The sequence below is a fragment of the Epinephelus moara genome, chromosome 24 (genome assembly GCF_006386435.1).
Source record: "Epinephelus moara isolate mb chromosome 24, YSFRI_EMoa_1.0, whole genome shotgun sequence".
In the NCBI taxonomy this organism is placed as follows: domain Eukaryota; kingdom Metazoa; phylum Chordata; class Actinopteri; order Perciformes; family Serranidae; genus Epinephelus; species Epinephelus moara.
The window spans coordinates 14,542,256-14,560,179 of record NC_065529.1 but is presented as its reverse complement, the minus strand read 5'-3'; the positions used below and the strand labels follow the sequence as shown (position 1 = coordinate 14,560,179).

The 17,924-nt window shown below is 40.5% G+C and overlaps 1 protein-coding gene across 2 annotated transcripts in view; it reads right to left on the bottom strand.

The window, feature by feature from the left end:
* Positions 1 to 16,439, bottom strand: part of dip2bb (disco-interacting protein 2 homolog Bb) — a 54,429-nt gene extending 37,990 nt beyond the window's left edge. The window contains exon 1 of one of the 2 annotated variants that reach the window (XM_050037945.1): positions 15,723 to 16,439. In XM_050037945.1, coding sequence (XP_049893902.1) covers positions 15,723 to 15,807 — 85 coding nt within the window. In that variant the 5' untranslated portion in view covers positions 15,808 to 16,439. The remainder of the gene's footprint in view (positions 1 to 15,722) is intronic. The other variant, XM_050037947.1, reaches the window with a different exon arrangement.
* Between the last annotated feature and the right edge of the window lie 1,485 nt (positions 16,440 to 17,924).

The following is a 17,924-nucleotide window of genomic DNA, read 5'->3' as shown; positions in this document are numbered from 1 at the left end:
TCAATTAATAGTCAATTAATGTTCTTTTAATCAACTAGTCAATTAATCAACCAATCGCTGCAGCTCTACAAAACACAGATCCAACTCTACATTTAAATGCGTACTGACTATTTAAGCTTTGTCAACAAGATCTTTACATCTATCACAGTTCTTCAGCACAGCAGACACCAGAGCAGCAATACTTCAGCAAATTGCTCATGTAGCCTACTCAGATAACCAGCACGCTGCTGACACACTGAGACAAGCTGACAAAGAATGCTCATGTTTGAAGGATATCGCCTGAGAGCCCACTCCAACACAATATCTACTCAGGGAATTTTTTTTTCTGAGGAAAAAAGGGAAGAAAAAGCAAACACTTCCATAAGTAATGCATGAACGGTACAGTTGGCCTCGCTCAGTCACATGATTTATTTTTAGCTCATGTGAACAGGCAGTTTCTCTGCAGAGAGACAAAGGGAGAGAGAGAGAGAGAAATGCTACTCTTATCCACAGCTCAGTTGTTTTCCTGCCATTTTGTCACGTTCTTGTTTATTTTAATTGTATGGTTTGTACTAAAGTGCTTTGGAAACATTGCATTGTTTACATTAATGCCAATTTAGCCTCTGAAATTGAAATCAAATTGAGAAAGCGAGAGAGACAGAGAGGGATGGAGTCCATGATGGGGGAGGGGCTGCTCTGGCATTTAAATCACAAAGTAATCACTCTTCCATCTGGATGATGAGAAATTCATCTGTTTTTTCCTGGTTGCATCATCAGATCTACGCTCCAGCAGTGGGAGCTGAAGAGTTAAAACCTTTAAGGGAATATTAGTGTTCAGTCTTCTTATGTTATTCTCGCATACCTCCATATTGAACAAAGAATCCAAAAACAAATAAAATTCTTGATGAGTTAACGCAAAAGGAGACCACATTTAACAACAGCAAAACTGTATCACACACCCATTCTTGTGAATTAGGACACATCAAGTCCTTACCAAAAATCCCCCCCATAAAATTATAACTTATGAACAAACAAATGTCATTTTCTCTGGTGAAACATATTTTTTAAAGGATTTATGTGTATGAAATAAATATGATTTATAAAATACTTTGATCTGCTGTCTTATTTTTAACTTCTAAACTTGCCCTGTGCCAAACATTCTTGTCCCAGACACAAATTCACAACTTTAAACAATTAAAAATGTATTAAAAGCCTTCAAAGTCTAAAGCAAACAGTACATACTGACAGCATTGGTGTAAACATGTACTGTTATGATCATCTTTGTTTTAAAATATGTTTTTTGACCCTTTAAAGGTCCCAGATTTTTGTCAACTCCATCAGATTTCTACAAAAAAATCCTTTAATTGGCATAAAAAGAGTTAGATATATCCAAAGGACTCCTGTCTCACTTCCTGGTTTCCAAAAAGGCAGGACTGCTGCACAAGTACTGGAAAGCTTTATACTTTTTGATACATACTTAAAATTGTATTGCAATTAGGTGTGTCTCAGCCTTACCATGTCAACTCTGCAGCCCTTCTTGATTGAAGATAAATAAGAATTAGGGTTTAAAAAGGAGTACTTTTAATTAACATTAAGAGAACTCTTAGCAACTTTGAAAAATAAAATGGCTACTCACTACAACTGCAGTAAAATGAAAAAATATATGACTTTTTGTCAACTCAGTGAGATGTCAGCTCCATCAGATTTTACCTCTGACATCCATTATGTTCGCTATTAAAGAAAAAAACTATATCGGTAGGAGGTTGACTCATTACAAGGTTTAATAGTCAAGACTTTGATCTATTAAAACACATTTTCCCAGCCTAACTGAAGAGTAAAAATCAAAACCCCGAAAAAGTAAGATTTTATCCCAGTTCTCAAGAGTGTGAAACATCCCTTTACAAACTTAGAACTTGTTCAGGTCTTATTTATTCAGTCTAATGCTCAGTACTTTCTTAAAACACGCATTTTAGCTAAGACCTTACGATTTAAAACACTTGCAAGAACAAGTGGGGTGAGCAAACTGGGTGAGTGTGTGCGTCTGAACCCTGCTCGTGCATTCCATTGAGCAGAGTTCAAATACATGTGCTAGCCCAGGCGTGTTACCCATCCATGTGTGAGGATGTTTTTTTGGAAGTGTTTTAAATAGTAAGGTATTAGTGAAAATGCATGTGTTTGTGAAATGCCGTGAATAGGACTGGATAAATAAAATTTGGATCATACTGCAAAGATGTGTGAGTTTGTAAACAGATAATTTGACAAATGTTTGCTATTGTTAAATGTGGACCCTTTTAGGTAATCAATGTTTTTGGATTCTTCGTCCACCATGGAGGCATGCAAAAAAAACTTTTTTCTTAACAAATTCCATCCAACATAAGGTGAGAAACTGATACACAATTGATTATTTTTTGGGTGAAGTATTCCTACAAGGGGTGCTTCTGATCGGTCTGTCATATCAGACAGGAAATGAAATGTGGCCAAACTGGGAACTGGAATATGAGGAAAATGATAAAAGCCATTGTCATATCTGTTTCTTTGTATTCGGCACACGCTGAGCAGCCCGAGCTGTACCTTCTGTATAAAAAGTGCTTTAAAAATGATAACTGATTTTTTTGTAATGATTTATTACAAAACTCAGAAGAGGATCTGTTCCTGCCTGCTCACAATTTACACTCAGTCAAAGAGATCTGCTTAAGAGGCAAAGCACGGCTCCTCTGAGGTGACGAGGGCCTCACTCGTTAACCCACTTTCTCACAGTGACCCAGTCATGTCTGTCCTGATGGTGGAGGTCACAATCAAACCATTTCAGTGACGAGTGTAACAGTCAGGCTTGGCACGAAGCTGCCCACAGCTCTCCTCTTTTGACTCGGTTTGACAAACGCATTGGTGAAGAGGACACTCACCTCGGAGCTTATGTTTTATTTTTCCACAATGCGAAGAGAGAAACATAAAAGCTGTGCCTTCTCCACAGCCTTGTACACTCTCGCACTCGCTGTAGCCTCGGATTATTTGAATTGCAGCGAGACTGCTCTCTCCTTCTACTCCACGGGCACTCCGTCTGAATAGTAATTAGCTGCCGACCTCTATTCTCTCTCCCTGCTTTTACCCTCTCCCTCATTGCATCTCACTCAGTCGCTTTCTTGGGATAACAGTTTTAAACACATGTCGACACCTGCTTGCTGAAAATGATCCAAGTATTACAAATATTACAGGGAAAACAGGGGCTTCCAGCTGTTATCTCACAGAAAACAGACAGTGTCAACAAGGTTTGAAGATAAGACGCCACACACCAAGTCAGATCTTCCAAATGTAATAAGTCAGTTAAAATCTACACTTTTATTATGTGAGTGCTACAGCAGGCTCCCTCTGCTCCATCTCTGTATTTGTTGAGTTCACGTGTGTTGTTTTCATGAGGGGGGGTTGTTGTTTATTTGTTAAATTAACCTTCCTGGAGCCAAAAGAGCCGTCACATTTTTATCTGTAGATAGAACAAACACCCTACTGAAACCTCCCAGCTGCCTCCTCTTAGCAGCAGGCCGAACATCTCCCTCAGCCAAGGATCACCCACTCAACTGTGTCCACACACACACACACACACCAGTCTGACCACAGCTACCGGACACACGCCTGACAATGTTTAACATGATTAACTGTTAAACTTAGACAACATAACGCTGCATAAGTAAGGAAGTATGTGTAACATCTGTCTCACTCCGTTTCCCTTTCACACACATACATGTTTCCTGCAAAGGAGGATGATGTCATGTTCTCCAGTATTCAATCTCACTCCCTCTGACAGTGAGACAGTCTGAGTTTTCCTGCTGAGCATGCAAAACCAAATCCAGCTATATTTCTCTTTGTTAGAAAAGTAAGAGAAGCGACCACCATGTGACAAACTGCACTGGCAATAAAAGTCATTGTGTAGCATGTAGGCAAAGTGAGAAGTGGTTTGACAATTACATCTGGGATCGTATCTAATCATCTACATATGTGGAATGACAGGTGTGTGTCTGTACGTGTGTGTACTTGCTGTCTGCTTGTGAACGACCACAAATCTCAGAGGAGGAGCTGACAGTTCAGAGTGCATGTCCATACCAGACTGCTGCGAGAGGTAGGCAGGTAAAATGTGTGACCAGTGGGTAAATGTAACTAAGCATATTTAATCAGTACTGTACTTAAGCACAATTTTAGGGTACTTGTACTTTACTTGAGTATTTTCATTTTATGCTACTTTATAATTCCGCTCTACCTAAGAGATCAGAGGACGATTGTTGATATCTGAATTGTATTTACTTGAGCAACAGATCTGAGTAGTTACACCACAGAGTGTGTGACTGACATTTAAGATGACAGTGTTGACCACAATCAAAACCTGTTACATCTTTATTAACCCTCCTTGTATTTACTTTGATTTCCCTCTGGATAGCCTTAAGATTGGAAAAATCATTCATATTTCACATTTTATGACGAGTTTATACATATTCAAGGTAAAACTGATCCAGTTCTTCATTCAAGGTGTAATGTTTGAGCTGACTGAAACATCAACCCTAAGACTAGATGCATGTTTATGGCTGCATCATTGCATCAAATGGAAATGTTCTTAGTGTCCTGTGCATCATTTTATACACATTTTCCAAAATTAAGCCTGACATAGGCTAGTCTTTGGACTCAGCAGAAATAGAGCCATTACCTACTACAGTTTTTCCTAATTGCTTATATCCTTTCCCACCAAAATTACCCCATGTATGCAAGTTTTTTCTGACATGGGAAAACCCGCTAAAAATAGGCTATAGACTGCAGCAGACAAGTATGCCTTTCTCTGTGTTTTCGGTGTGTCACATCTGATGTCAAGGACGGGCCAGAAAACAGGGTTAGTAAACAGTAGAGAGCAACATGGTATTTTAATATCTGTTACTTTTTTAGTCTCTCTGTCAGATTCAGAGCAGACTAATTTGGAGCGATGTTTGAGCGCTGCTTGGGCGGAGATGGAAGGTGTTTTGTGGTGGCGCGCCATTGCATCTCACTGGTTAAGGGGTGAAAATTGGCATGTACACCTGGGTGTTGTGTTAATATCAATACCGATCAGAGCCGGAGCCGATAAATACCTGTGTCATTTGACCCAGGTGTGAATGCCAATTGTAACCTTTGGCATTACACTAAAAAGCCAAAAGTTAGCAGGTGTTGACAGGTTTTTTTATTCAGTGGGAAAGTGAATTTCAACACATCATCCTAAACACTGTTGTGGCACTGCTTACAAAGTAACATGTCCTGTTACCATTGCTTCAGTCAAGCCAGTTAAATGTCTAATCTCTATGTCAATATGACAAAGGCCAATAAAACTGTGACTCTTACTGTCCTTAAGACTTGAATACAGTGACTCAGTAAAAAGTAAAAAATACTCCACAGCAAACTAAACTCATCGTACCGAAGCAGTGTTTAACATTGTTCACCTTTTTGGTATATTAACTGCAAGATCTGCTAAAAATATAATAAATTTAAAAAAAGTATAGTCATATATAGTGATTACTTTGACAGATATTGCAATTGTGATGAGTAGCAAATTTTATTGCAATGATCATTTTTGCATTTCATTTTGACTGAGAAAAATGTTTTAAAAAATGATGATGATGTGATTTTTGCTGGGGTCTGTACGAAACAAGCAGGTTCCTTTAAATCTGGAATATAATTTGTGGGCTGGGGCATTTCTGTAGCGCCACAATGCTTCATTTATTTTGTGACACATTTTACTTTTATCAAAAAATTGCATCTCCTGCAATTTGGATACTGCACTTGGCCATATTGCAATTTCAATAATATTTCAATGATCGTGCAGCACAAACAGTCGAGGCAAATGTCTCAACAACTGTAGGTAAATAAGGAAAAATATAAAATGCACATTATTCTTTCACCATGCAGCAGTTCATCAGGAGAAGGTATAGTAAATATACAGTGGTAAGTCAGACAAAGAAAACTGGTATTACAGGCACTGGTGAGTGAAAGAAGTGCTGGAATAAGACTAAAGCCTTAATGCAAACACACACGCACACACGCACGCACACACACACACACACACACACACACACACACACACATTCTCTCTGCAGGTCTCAAGTGATACTCCCCCTCTGGAGTAGCAGGCAGGGTGCGGCCAACTCAGGTAACAGAATGATTCATGTTTCACTCCTCACAGTCGTTAAACTCAACGCTGACAGGGAGTGACAACACACACACACACACACACACACACACAAAGGCCTTTAGGGCCAGTTGGAGTAATAACAGGGGCTACAAAGCAGAAAAGCAAAGAAGTAAAGCAAGTTAATTGAAAAGAAGAAGTGACTCAGCTCGGTTCAACCTCCTCTTGTCAAATCTTTCTTCTCTGTCTGTGCACAGCAGTAAGAGTGAAAGAGGAGGGCGTGGCCGACACACCTGACACACTACACTGACATGCTTCACGCTACACGTTTCAGTGCTTAGTGGAATAGCTGTTACAAACACACATCAACATGAGTGTATTCTCCTGTGGATTACACACTACCATAAAACACTGCGAGAAGGCCATTATGTAAATCAAATGATATGGATGTCTCTGATGCACAGGAACATTACAGGAATTTATATTTTTCCATTGATATCAACTAAAAATTCCAGCTTACGAACCTACGTGTGTGGAAAAAGAGGTAAAACGCTGCCTGTTAAGCTCAAGAGACTGTCTTTGTCAGTGTCACTTAAAGTGATCTGGTGAGCAGATGCTGCAGTCAAGTCAAGTCAAGTTTATTTGTACAGCCCACTTCCACATACAATGTCTCAGTGTGCTTTATAGGCCCTCAAGAGCAGCGTTTCCTGCCCAACCACTCTAGACAGACAAGAGAAAAACTTCAAAAACACCACAGCACATGAGGAAAAAAATGGAAGAAACATCAAGAGAGGAAATTCAAAGAGGAGATCCCTCCTCCTCAAAACACTGCTACAACTGACTGCTACAGGAGCTATACTGTAGGTGGGAGATAAGACATTTACAAAGAATGAATGAAACGTTTTTACAGTAGCAGAGAACAAAATAAAAAGGAATATAATGCAACAAGAGATTTATAGTACAGTAAATACAATATAGGAAGTCCAGTAAAATAATTCAAATGATAGGAACTAATATCAGCTCTTGTTTCAGGTCAGAGGTGTCATGTCATTTCATGAACCAGGAAGGATAACTCGAGTGACTTTTATTACAACTAATTCAATTAATGGCTGACAAAAATACAACATGGTCATTGGTCACATATTTTCTGACTTCATGGGTTGATGAGCATCGCCTAGACGCCTTGATCTGCACGCTATGCTTTATGGGATACTGAGGTATTCTCAGCTACATTTCTCCACCACATATGGAGCAGCCATTGGAGCAGCATCTCATGTCGATGACTTATGATGGGGTGGCAGAAACCTCATGTTTCCTCTGTAATGGTTTGAACAGCTTAGCAGAGCATTCAATTGTGTTACCGAACGTGCGGCTCAAACATATGGCCGTTCTAATCTGGAGAGGCTTTATGGAGAATTCACAAAGTTAAAGAGTGTGTGTGTGTGTGTGTGTGTGTGTGTGTAAGTGGGGTGTGGGGTGGTGGTGGAAGGGGCACCATATGGGCCATGTTCATAGCAACAAGGTCCATGCGGTGCTGCATGAGGGAATTTGAGATGTAAAACCATGGTGATGATACAAACCTCAGGAAGCAACTAAAGGATGAGGAGTGGGACTAAATACATTTACGGACGGGAGCTGTTTATCGGTCAGTTTACAGATATATATATATATTGTTCAGCAATGTTTAACAGCCAAGTCAATTATGCAAAAATGCAAAACATTCACTGATTTCAGCTTCTCATATGCGACGATTCAGTTTTTTCTTTTTGTTAACAGAATATATTTGGGTTTTGGATTGTTGGTCAGATTAAAAAAAGCAATATGATTATGTCATTTTTGGCTGCAGGAACTGTTGTTTAGGGCTGCAACAAACAATTGGTTTTTTTTCACAGCAGACATTTTGAGTTGTCAATGTAGGAAAAGCACAGGTTTTACAAATAACACAGTAATGATGACTCTGTTGTATTTAAGTGTCTCAGTGAAAGTGACAGTGAGCCTCTTTAGACCTGGTATTAACATGCATCTTGGGTGATCCAATCACAAGTGGACAGCGCTAAATACAAGTGTAAACCCCCATCAAGACTCACGATGATCTGATCACTCAAATCACTTTTCTAGGTGATCTGAGACGCATTTGACCAATGCTAATGCACTCTGATGTGTCCCTGACATGGATTACATCATCAATGCAGGACGTGGTGGTTGTTTTGGTGACAGCATGCTAACGCTCTATAACTTTTACCATTTTACAACAAGCTGGACAAAGTGTTGCATGCCTGTCCGTTGTTTTGCCCTATGGAGGGAGACATGTTAAATTCTGCTGATGGCGATATCTTCGGCTTTACCGAAGATATTGCTACTTACAGAGTGTGGATATTTTAACTGTGCGCAGGGCCCTTTGACCTCCTAGCGTAAGTGACATGGGCAGTAATGAAATCTGAACACAAGCAGTCAGCTATCATGATAGATACAGGTGTGAGCGCCGATGTGTTTCCACTTGTATTTACCGTAACACATGCTAATACAAGGCATGAACAGGCTCAGTGAGCCAGCTTGCACGATACCAGGACCCTAAAATCAAAGTAGCTAAACGCCAAGTCAAAATATCTTCCATGAAAAAGGCCTGTTATATTTTTATCATTGATTGGTCTCATTTATTCAAGTGATCACTATAATAAATGAGGACATAGAGTAAGTTCCCAGAGCAGAAGGTGACATCTTCAAATGTTTAGTTTTGTTCAACCAGCAATCTAAAACCCACAAATGTTCCATTTACAATATGAAACAGGAGTAGTTGGAGAAGCTGGAACCAGAGAATGTTTGACCTTTTTATTTGCTAAAAGATTTAACAGATTTTATTCTTTGTCAGTCCAGTCATTGTTTCAGCCTGATTATATGATTTACTGAAATATCATCACACAAACAGATTAAATCAATCATTACTTGCGACCATGTTCATTTGCACAACTCACATATACCACTACAAGCGAGCTCAGTCTGTTGACAGAAAGTAGAAAGCAAAGTCAGCTAGGGTAAACAGAAACTTGGATCAAATGGCAGTGGACTCACTGGTGTGCAGAGTCTGAGGCACGTGCTGCAGGCAGTCGGACTGCAGCTACTTCCACTTGGCATTTCTTAATAATTCAGTGAACAGCACAGTGACCTGACCACTACTTAATGCTTTCCTTCCACCACTGTCATCGCTTTGTGTTGTTTTACTTTTAGACACAAGCTGCAGAAGTAAGAAAACAAACAGATGAGAGGGAGGTTGATTTGAATCCCTAGAAGGTTTGGTGAAGCACAGCTTTAAAGCCAGAAGAGGTCCAGAGCCCACCTGCAGTTCACTGTGGACTTGAAAGTGAGGTTGCTCAGCTACCCAGCTGACAGTGCGTGTCTGCGTGGAGGTGTGCGCTCGAATCTCATCTAAATTATTCAGTCTGTTTTGTACACAAGACTTCAATGCATCCTCAGTGTTTATGTGGGGGTCTGTGTGCACGGGAAATTAGACACATGAGGTGTTATATAATACTTGTCATTCATTTCCAAAAACGTTAGAAAAAAAATATGAATGCTGTTGTTGTGTTTCTGTGTGACATGGACGGCAGAAGAGTCCTTCTTTTTTGTAGTGTAAAACTAAGTCTGTGGCCTGGAGCGCTGGCTGGAGATCAGAGTACAGCTCCTCTGCAACAGTTAATGAGCTTTTAAATAGATAGGCTAAATCAGCTTCCTTCCTGTCTCTGTCAATGCTGCGTGTACACACATGCATGAATAACTGCTCGCGTAAGCGCAGCGACACATATGGGCTGCACACACACACACACACACAGCCAGTGTTTTCCAGCCCTGAAGGATAGATTTGGTGATATTTTTCATTTTTGTTATTGTCAAGAAATCCAACAAAAAAATCAAAACCAACAAAGAACTAATTCTTCGAACAAGTACTGTCTGTGTATCCAAAGCCTGATATTGATCAGTCTTCCTCTACTGTGTCCAAAAACTTGAAAAAACACATCAGTAGACCACATCGTTCTACTGGCTGACACGTTCCTTCATTGTAATGGACATACACTGTACTTAATATGCCACTAGGGCTGCAACCCACAATTATTTTCATTATGCATTCATCTGCCAATTATTCTATCAATTTATTGTTTATGCTATAAAATTTCAGAAAACAGTGAAAGGTTCTTGTTATAATTATCCATGATTTTCTAAAACTCATAGATCATCAGCTTACTATCATGTATGACAAAGAACAGCATCAAACAATCACATTTCACGAGCAGAAAATTGGTTAAATGTGGTATTTCTGCTGAGAAAAATGACAAACAATGTATCATTTATCAAATTAATTGACGGTTAACTGTCAGTTGATTGATTAATTTAACTATTTCAGCTCTAGATCCCACATACACCATCCAGCTGCCATAAATACTCATTACTGCACTTATTACCTCTGCTTAAGAGGTTATGTTTTTGGTTCAGTTTGTTGGTTTGTTTGTCTGTTTTTCAGAGGGATCATGGAAAAACTACTGTCCCGATTTTCATGAACCTTGGTGGAAGGGTGTAGCATGGGCCAAGGAAGACCACATTACATTTTGGAGCAGATCTGATGGGGTGGATACACAAATTATTATTATTTTGTTTACATTGCGAGATAGGGCATTTGGCCTTGGTGGAGGTCTGCATTCTCCAAGTGCCCTTCTAGCTGTATATTAATGCACGACTGAAAATAGTCCCAAACAAATGCACTATTTACTTCTCTTTGTGTAATGAAACTATAGTCCCCAGCTGTTTCAGGAAATGAAAATGAACAAACGGGCTTGGGGCTGAGTGCCACAGACAAGGCTGTGAAGCACAGAGACGGAATAATGCATTGTTGGTTTTGGTCTTTTCGTGGAATTGTTGTCAATAAGTAAGGCACTGACAGACAGATAAAGAGAAGGCAGTGGTGGTGTCCGGGTGGTTGGGTGAGAGAGAGAGATCCCCAGCAGCACTCCTGGCCCAGTGTGACTCACAGGCTAAATGAGCCAGGCGTGTTGCCCCCTGATGCTCTGTGACCTAGATTGAGAGATGCAGGCAGGACCATAATCTCTCATTTCTCTCGCTCTCTCTCAGTATAGAACAGGCTGCCGAGATGAAAACCTGCCTCTCCGCAGCAGCAGCAGCAGCAGCAGCAGCAGCAGCAGCAGGAGCAGTAGCATCGCAGACAGGCGGCGGGATGGACGCTAGTCACTAGAAAATCCACACATCCACTTATCAGCCCGAGCAGTTACAGCAGAGAACGAGACAGCAATCAAATTAAGGAGTAAAGAAAATTACTACATGGAGCTGTGCAATGTGTCTCCTTTACTGGACATGTGATATGTTTGTAGGCATTTAAAGGGACTGTGCAGATGGCATGCATTATAGGCTCTGAGAAAGGCTGTGTGTCACTTGAAATTTATCAATAGTGCCGATATGACATCTGAGTTTCAACACCAACATGCTTGTAGCTATGCTAGCAGCGAGGCTCTACGGTCAGCAATGACAGTCTCTGTCGGTCTCTCTGATAACCACTATTGGACAGATTGCCATGAAATTTGGTACAGATGTGCACGTCCCCCTCAGAATGAACTGACCTGCTCTCTAGCGCCATCATTAGGTCCAAATTTTAATGTGTTTAATACTTTATGACCAATTATCTGCTAAATTAGAGACATTCCCATCAGCCTCGACTGTACCTTGTTTTAAGCACAGATTTATTAATGTTAGCATGCTAATATGCTAATATAAGATGGGGAACACAGTGAACAGTATACCTGCTAAACATCAGCATGTTAGCATACTGGCTTTAGCATTTATCTTGAAGCACCACTGCATAAGTACAGCCTCACAAAGCCACATTCATGCAGCCCTCATATCGGCTGAAAGCTTTAATACACGCTCTTTTCCTGCGAGGTACAAACCACGAAAAGTCGTTGCCATGTTATAGCCTTGTTATATTTATCTTGTGATAGAAATTTTAAACGGTCTGCCGTCAACGTCAAATGTTTCCCTGTGGTATCGAAAATCAATATTTTTCAAGTTACTGTATCCAAGTTTAGATATTACTTTATTGTGACAACATTGTTTTGAGTATTTTTATGCAGAATGTGAATATTACGCAGTGAAAAAGCTATGTACATTTTTTTGGAACAAGATCGATTTTTCTGAGCTTTTGCTCTGAAAAAAGGCATCCACCAATCTAGTTGTGCAGAACGGAGGTGACTCCCCAACTTCAATGGTGGACTATTGCAACCATTTGCAACTGTTCCAATTTCGCATTGGAGCCAGTATGACTAGTTTTGATGCGGACAAGTATTTCGCGTTTTTGTGTCGCTTATTTGTCACATCCCCAGTGTGTAAAGGCCTTACTTTTGGTAATTCTTTCAACTTAAGAGAAAAAACTTACAAAATAAATACTTTTCTACAAGACACTTTTTCATAATTTAACAAAAATGAGCCAAATGTCTCAAATGTTAAATGCTGTCAAAACACAGACAGCCATAAAATGTGTTTTAATCAAACTATCAATACTCTGTGTGACGGACACATTTCTGAGATCAATGCCATGCACTGCATGCCGTCTTGTGTACAGCATCTGTACAAAGCAAATCTTTTGCACTCTGTTGCTGTCACACACTCACATACACAATAGAAAAACAGGAGCTGCAGACACTACGACGCCCACACACTCGCAGGCTGAGCAGCTTAAACAGTTGTAGTTCAGTGCTCTAAATTCCAGTCCGGCTCAATCACTGAGTCTTTGATCCCCTCAATGGCCTTCTTTGTGTCCTTACAGTCATGGAGGTTAAAGTAGGTGGAGTTGCTCTTTCTTGCTCTCACATACACACACTTGCACACAAATACAGACAAATACACACATACACTGCAGCCCACAACTACTGCTGTGAAAAAAAACTGCTGATGCATATTTTCTACTGTTTGTTGCTAGGGGAGTCCCATGTAGCAGGACAACAATGGGGTGATTGTTGCCATGTAAAAGATATCCATGAGAAGCTTTCAGACTCATTGGGGCAGCCAGCTGCTGCTCGCCTTGTCCCGTCAGCGTTGAGCAGACGGCGAATGCACTTGATCGAAGTAGAAGACGTGGATAGCATCAGGGCATCTGGATAGCACCGGGCATTTTTAATAGCAAAAGAGTGGACTCTGATCTAAAGTTACAAATGATGGAGCCTTCGTCTCCAGCAGAGGGTCAATCACCATGCAGGTGTCACCTTACCACTAAGACTGTCACAGGTGACTCTGACTGTACTCAAAGATGTCTGGTTGTCCTGTCATTAGACCATCTGACCAGAGCAAAGCAGCAGCTGTCTGCAAGCTGTTACATTAACACTGAAGACTGTAAACAGAAGAGGACGGAAGTCGAGTCACAAGACTTCAACTCAATCCTGACTCCAGGCAATTTCCTTACCTTGAGACCTGATACACATATGAAGAGAAGTACTGATGACAGGTTTTTACGTTTACTTTCCAAAAATAATCACCAGTGCTGAACGATAAGTCCAATGGACAGAAAATGAATCGTCAACAATTTTTATAATCAAGTTATCTTTTTTTCTGTCACTGTCAACTGAATTTGTTTGTGTTTTGGACTACTAGTTGGACAAAATAAGCAATTCAAGGATTGGACCTTGAGGTTTTTGAATTTGTGATGTATATTTTTCATAATTTTCTTTAGAAATAACTCAATTGATAATGGAAACAATCACAGGTCAGATCCAATATTTGCTTAATAACCTGTGGATTTAACTAAGTTAAAATTGGTACCTGTTTTACTACAACACTGTGGTTATGTGTGATTTTGCTTTGGCACAAACATGGGAGACTCATGCAAACAGTTTCACAATCAAAGGCTCACTATTTGCACTCTATGGCACTAATTTTAAGCACAGTTAAACCTAACAAACCAAGGGCTTTTGCAATTATACCACAGCCTCAAACAACAATCCACACCAGGTTAATTCATCTGTTACTACACCTGCTTTACATCCCCGACAAATGCGTGAGTGAAGTGTTGTAGGATAAATATTGTTGTTATTAATCTACAATTACTGCATTTACATTGTGCACTTAATTACACAGTGATTTCCCATCATCTGCTGCCTCTCACCCTGTTGAGTAAATTGAACACAGGCTGAACATCCCCTCCTCCATTACCCAGGTTCATTATCTCACAGTAAATTGGTGTCTATTATTAAACAGAACACACACTCGCCTTTGCAGTAGCTCAGGTCAAAGCATGCCACAGCCTCACCCTGTGACACCCTGTTAATTTACTGATGTATGACGCAGAATGAATGAAATGCAGTAAACTGTAAACACTATGTAGGATATTGCTTTGTTGAATAACAAACTTTCACATCTTTCAGTTTCTACATTAAAGCCCTGAGCTTGGTTGTACTTTAAGATACTTAAGTGGAACAAGTGACCGGAAATATCAGCGAACTCTGCAGCCGCCGGTTGTGCAGGAAACACTGCCAGCTAGTTTGTCTATTCAAATCTTCAAACACATGTCATGAATGATTTGTTGCCTTTTCGTGAATGAGAGAAACACAGTATTGACTGTGACTCTGTTACTGTAATTAAAATCAATAACGTAGGCTTAATAAGCAAACAGTAATGATATTGGTTTCTAAGTTTTTCATGTGATGCTAAGTTTCACCTGTTCTTCTACATGGACAGCTCCAGGTATCTGTGTGTGTGTGTGTGTGTGTCTGTGGTGCAAGAGGGGACTGAGGCATCATTAGTGGCCTTATACATCTCCCCTGCTTGGCTCTCCATGTGAAACACAACATTACTCATCCACCCCCGGGCACCTGAGAGCTGCACAGCACCAATCAAGCTGCTGCACTGTGATTCACAGTGTGAGGAGGAGACTTGCATAACAGCCATATTCCCATTTCCCACATTCTTATAACATATAACCCTCCTAATGTATCTGCTGCAGTTTCAGGGTTCAGACTCTGAGAGCAGCCGAGTGTTGGAGGGGAGAGACAACATCATTTAGTGTCCACTGAGGCTGCACACGCACACACACACACACACACACACACGCACACACACACGCACGCACATACACGCACACACACTAACAGGGCCTCCGGGACGACAAACTTGACCCATTTTCCTCGGAGTGTATGTGCAATATAGCTGTGATGATGAGCAATGTATGACACAGTGTGTATGCAGGCAAATAATGTGGATCAACACAAGAACATGGAGGAAAATAAAAGACTAACACATGCCAGACTACTAACATAAACAGGCTATTGTTCATAGCATGTGTCGCAGTCTATGCAAATACATGCCTCTTTGTCCAATGCAAGCAACAGGGATAGTTGATGGGGAAATGACAGCTTGAAAAGGAGGTCAGTGTGTTTTTATCATTTGTTGTAGTCGTGCCCCGGATCCACTGCAGCAGCGCTGTCTCACCCAGCTGACACAGGACGGCTGTTTGTGGCCGATTTCATGGGAACACGCTCAAGATCCCACTCTTTAACTTCCGTTTGCACTGATCACCGCCGCAGCTTAAACTATTAAACCCTCTGTATGGAAACCTTACCTTCGGATAGCTCCAGATCCAACTCCGCCAGCTGGTCCCTGACCTCTTTAGGCAGAGCCGACAGATCAACGCCGCGGTCGGCCATCGTTGGAAGCACAGAAGCCAGCGGGATGTTTGCGATATATGGGATGACGGCAGGTACAGTCCAGCATGAAGCTCAGAGCAACAAAATCAAGATGTAGTAGTGGTGGTGTTTACTCCATCTTCGCGTCTCCCCGACACCGCCATGACTGTGGGAGATGGGAACAACTCGCCAGAGGAGTCTGTCAGTCACATGACCGGGGCTGACGGTAATTGCTGTGACAGGACGGTGGGATGAAGCAGACTCTCTGCTCCCTCTGCTGTTGTGTTTTTACTGCTGGGAGGAGAAACGGCATTCCTCCAGATCCATCTCACCTGCCGCCACCCTCCCCTCAGGTGGAAACTGGCTCCAGTTTGTGTACTTATTTGTAACGTTACCAGTCGTAAATGACCGTTACACCGGAAAGCTAACAGTTAGCATCCGACTTCTCGAAAAATAACCCCAGTGTGAACTTTGAGAAAATACTGAAAGTCGTCTAACAATACTCACTGCTGTTCTGGAGGTATTTCCATAAAGTTAAAAAACATTTTAAACCACCTGGATAAAAAAGTCTGTTGCAAAATAAAAGAAATGAGATTTTAAATCCATTTTTTTACTGCTACCCTACAAAACAAAGATGGCTGCCGGAAATGACCCATTCTTGCTCTGTGCAACAAAATTAAAGATAGAGAATAGAAAGAAAATTAAAAGTTTTATTATCCCCAACATGTATCGTACGGTATGATGATATTATGCTGCAATGTAGGCTATTCTTTAATATTTCATTTTTTATGGTATTTTCTTACAAAATAATTTCATGTATCTTTTAGTAACATAATCTGTTAATATTTTCCAGTGTTGTGGAAAACGAACAGGAACATTCTTAAACTCTTGCTGCAAAAACCAATGGCTCTTAAAGGACATATTAAAGTTGACATTTTAATTTAACTGGTTAAAAATAGGCCTTTATTTCAGCCCCAGAAATTTTTTTACAGAGATGGCAGGTGGATTTACCAAAAAAAAAACTTGGGGTGGCACACCAAAACCAAAAGCCATACCTAAATTTCAGGAAATGCTATTATGCTGTTATAGTATACACTAGTTGAAAACTATGTCAGTGTTGAAGGATCACTAATCTCTATTTGAAAGGTATCTACCATAGACTGTATAACAAGATGGACACCATATCTCCACTTCCTCCCACTGTACAAAAATGAAGCCAAGACAATCTGCAAACAGCCGTTGCCATCTTGCAATGGTGATGTCATTTGGAGCGAGAGCCTGTGCTGTAGAGATCTCTGCTATATTGAGTTCCTGTCCTTACACCCATCCAACCAGTCACAAGCAGCATAACTGATCGCAAGCACAGCGATTGATACACATAGTCCTCAATCATGTCATCAAACACCTTTTTATAGCATCAAATAACAAACATCAAACTTAACAGAACCGTTGAACATACAGCAGCATGATAAGAACTACCTAAAATGACAGACACCATCTTCTGGAAAAATGTATTTGATGTGTTCTTTGACGCTTTAGTTTGGTCCATGTTCCATCAGCTAACATGGAGGGAGCAAGGTTTATGACCTATATTGCAGCCAGCTACCAGGGGATCGAGATGTTTTGGCTTCACTTTTGGTGAGCTGTCATGTTGCCCATCTTTGTTCTACAGCCTATGATACCTGCATATGTACGCAGAATCTGTAGGCGACAGGACAAGATTTTGGTATCCCAAGCATTCTGGTCTCTGTTTGTCTATTTGTAGTCCAAGCAGTATGTACCAATCACATTTTAGTGGCAGGCAAACAGTCTGTGTGCAGAAGTGGAACGGATTGGCCAGAAATGCATGTTCTGAATCCATAAGCTACATTTGCTTTTCTTAAAGTTTGGCCTCCAGAGGTTTATCATCATCAGACCAATGACCAATGTGCTCGAGATCGAGGAATCGCATGTTGATATACCTTGGTTTCTTATTTTTTTTTAGCTGTGATTAGTAATTATCTGATGTGCATAGACTAACAGTGGTACAGTTAACATTTTGAGTTTCACAACAATCCTGTTTCAGTGATTTACGTATCTGTATATACATTGGGCAATTCATTGTTCTTCAAATAGACTGGTTGTCCTTTTTCCTTAAA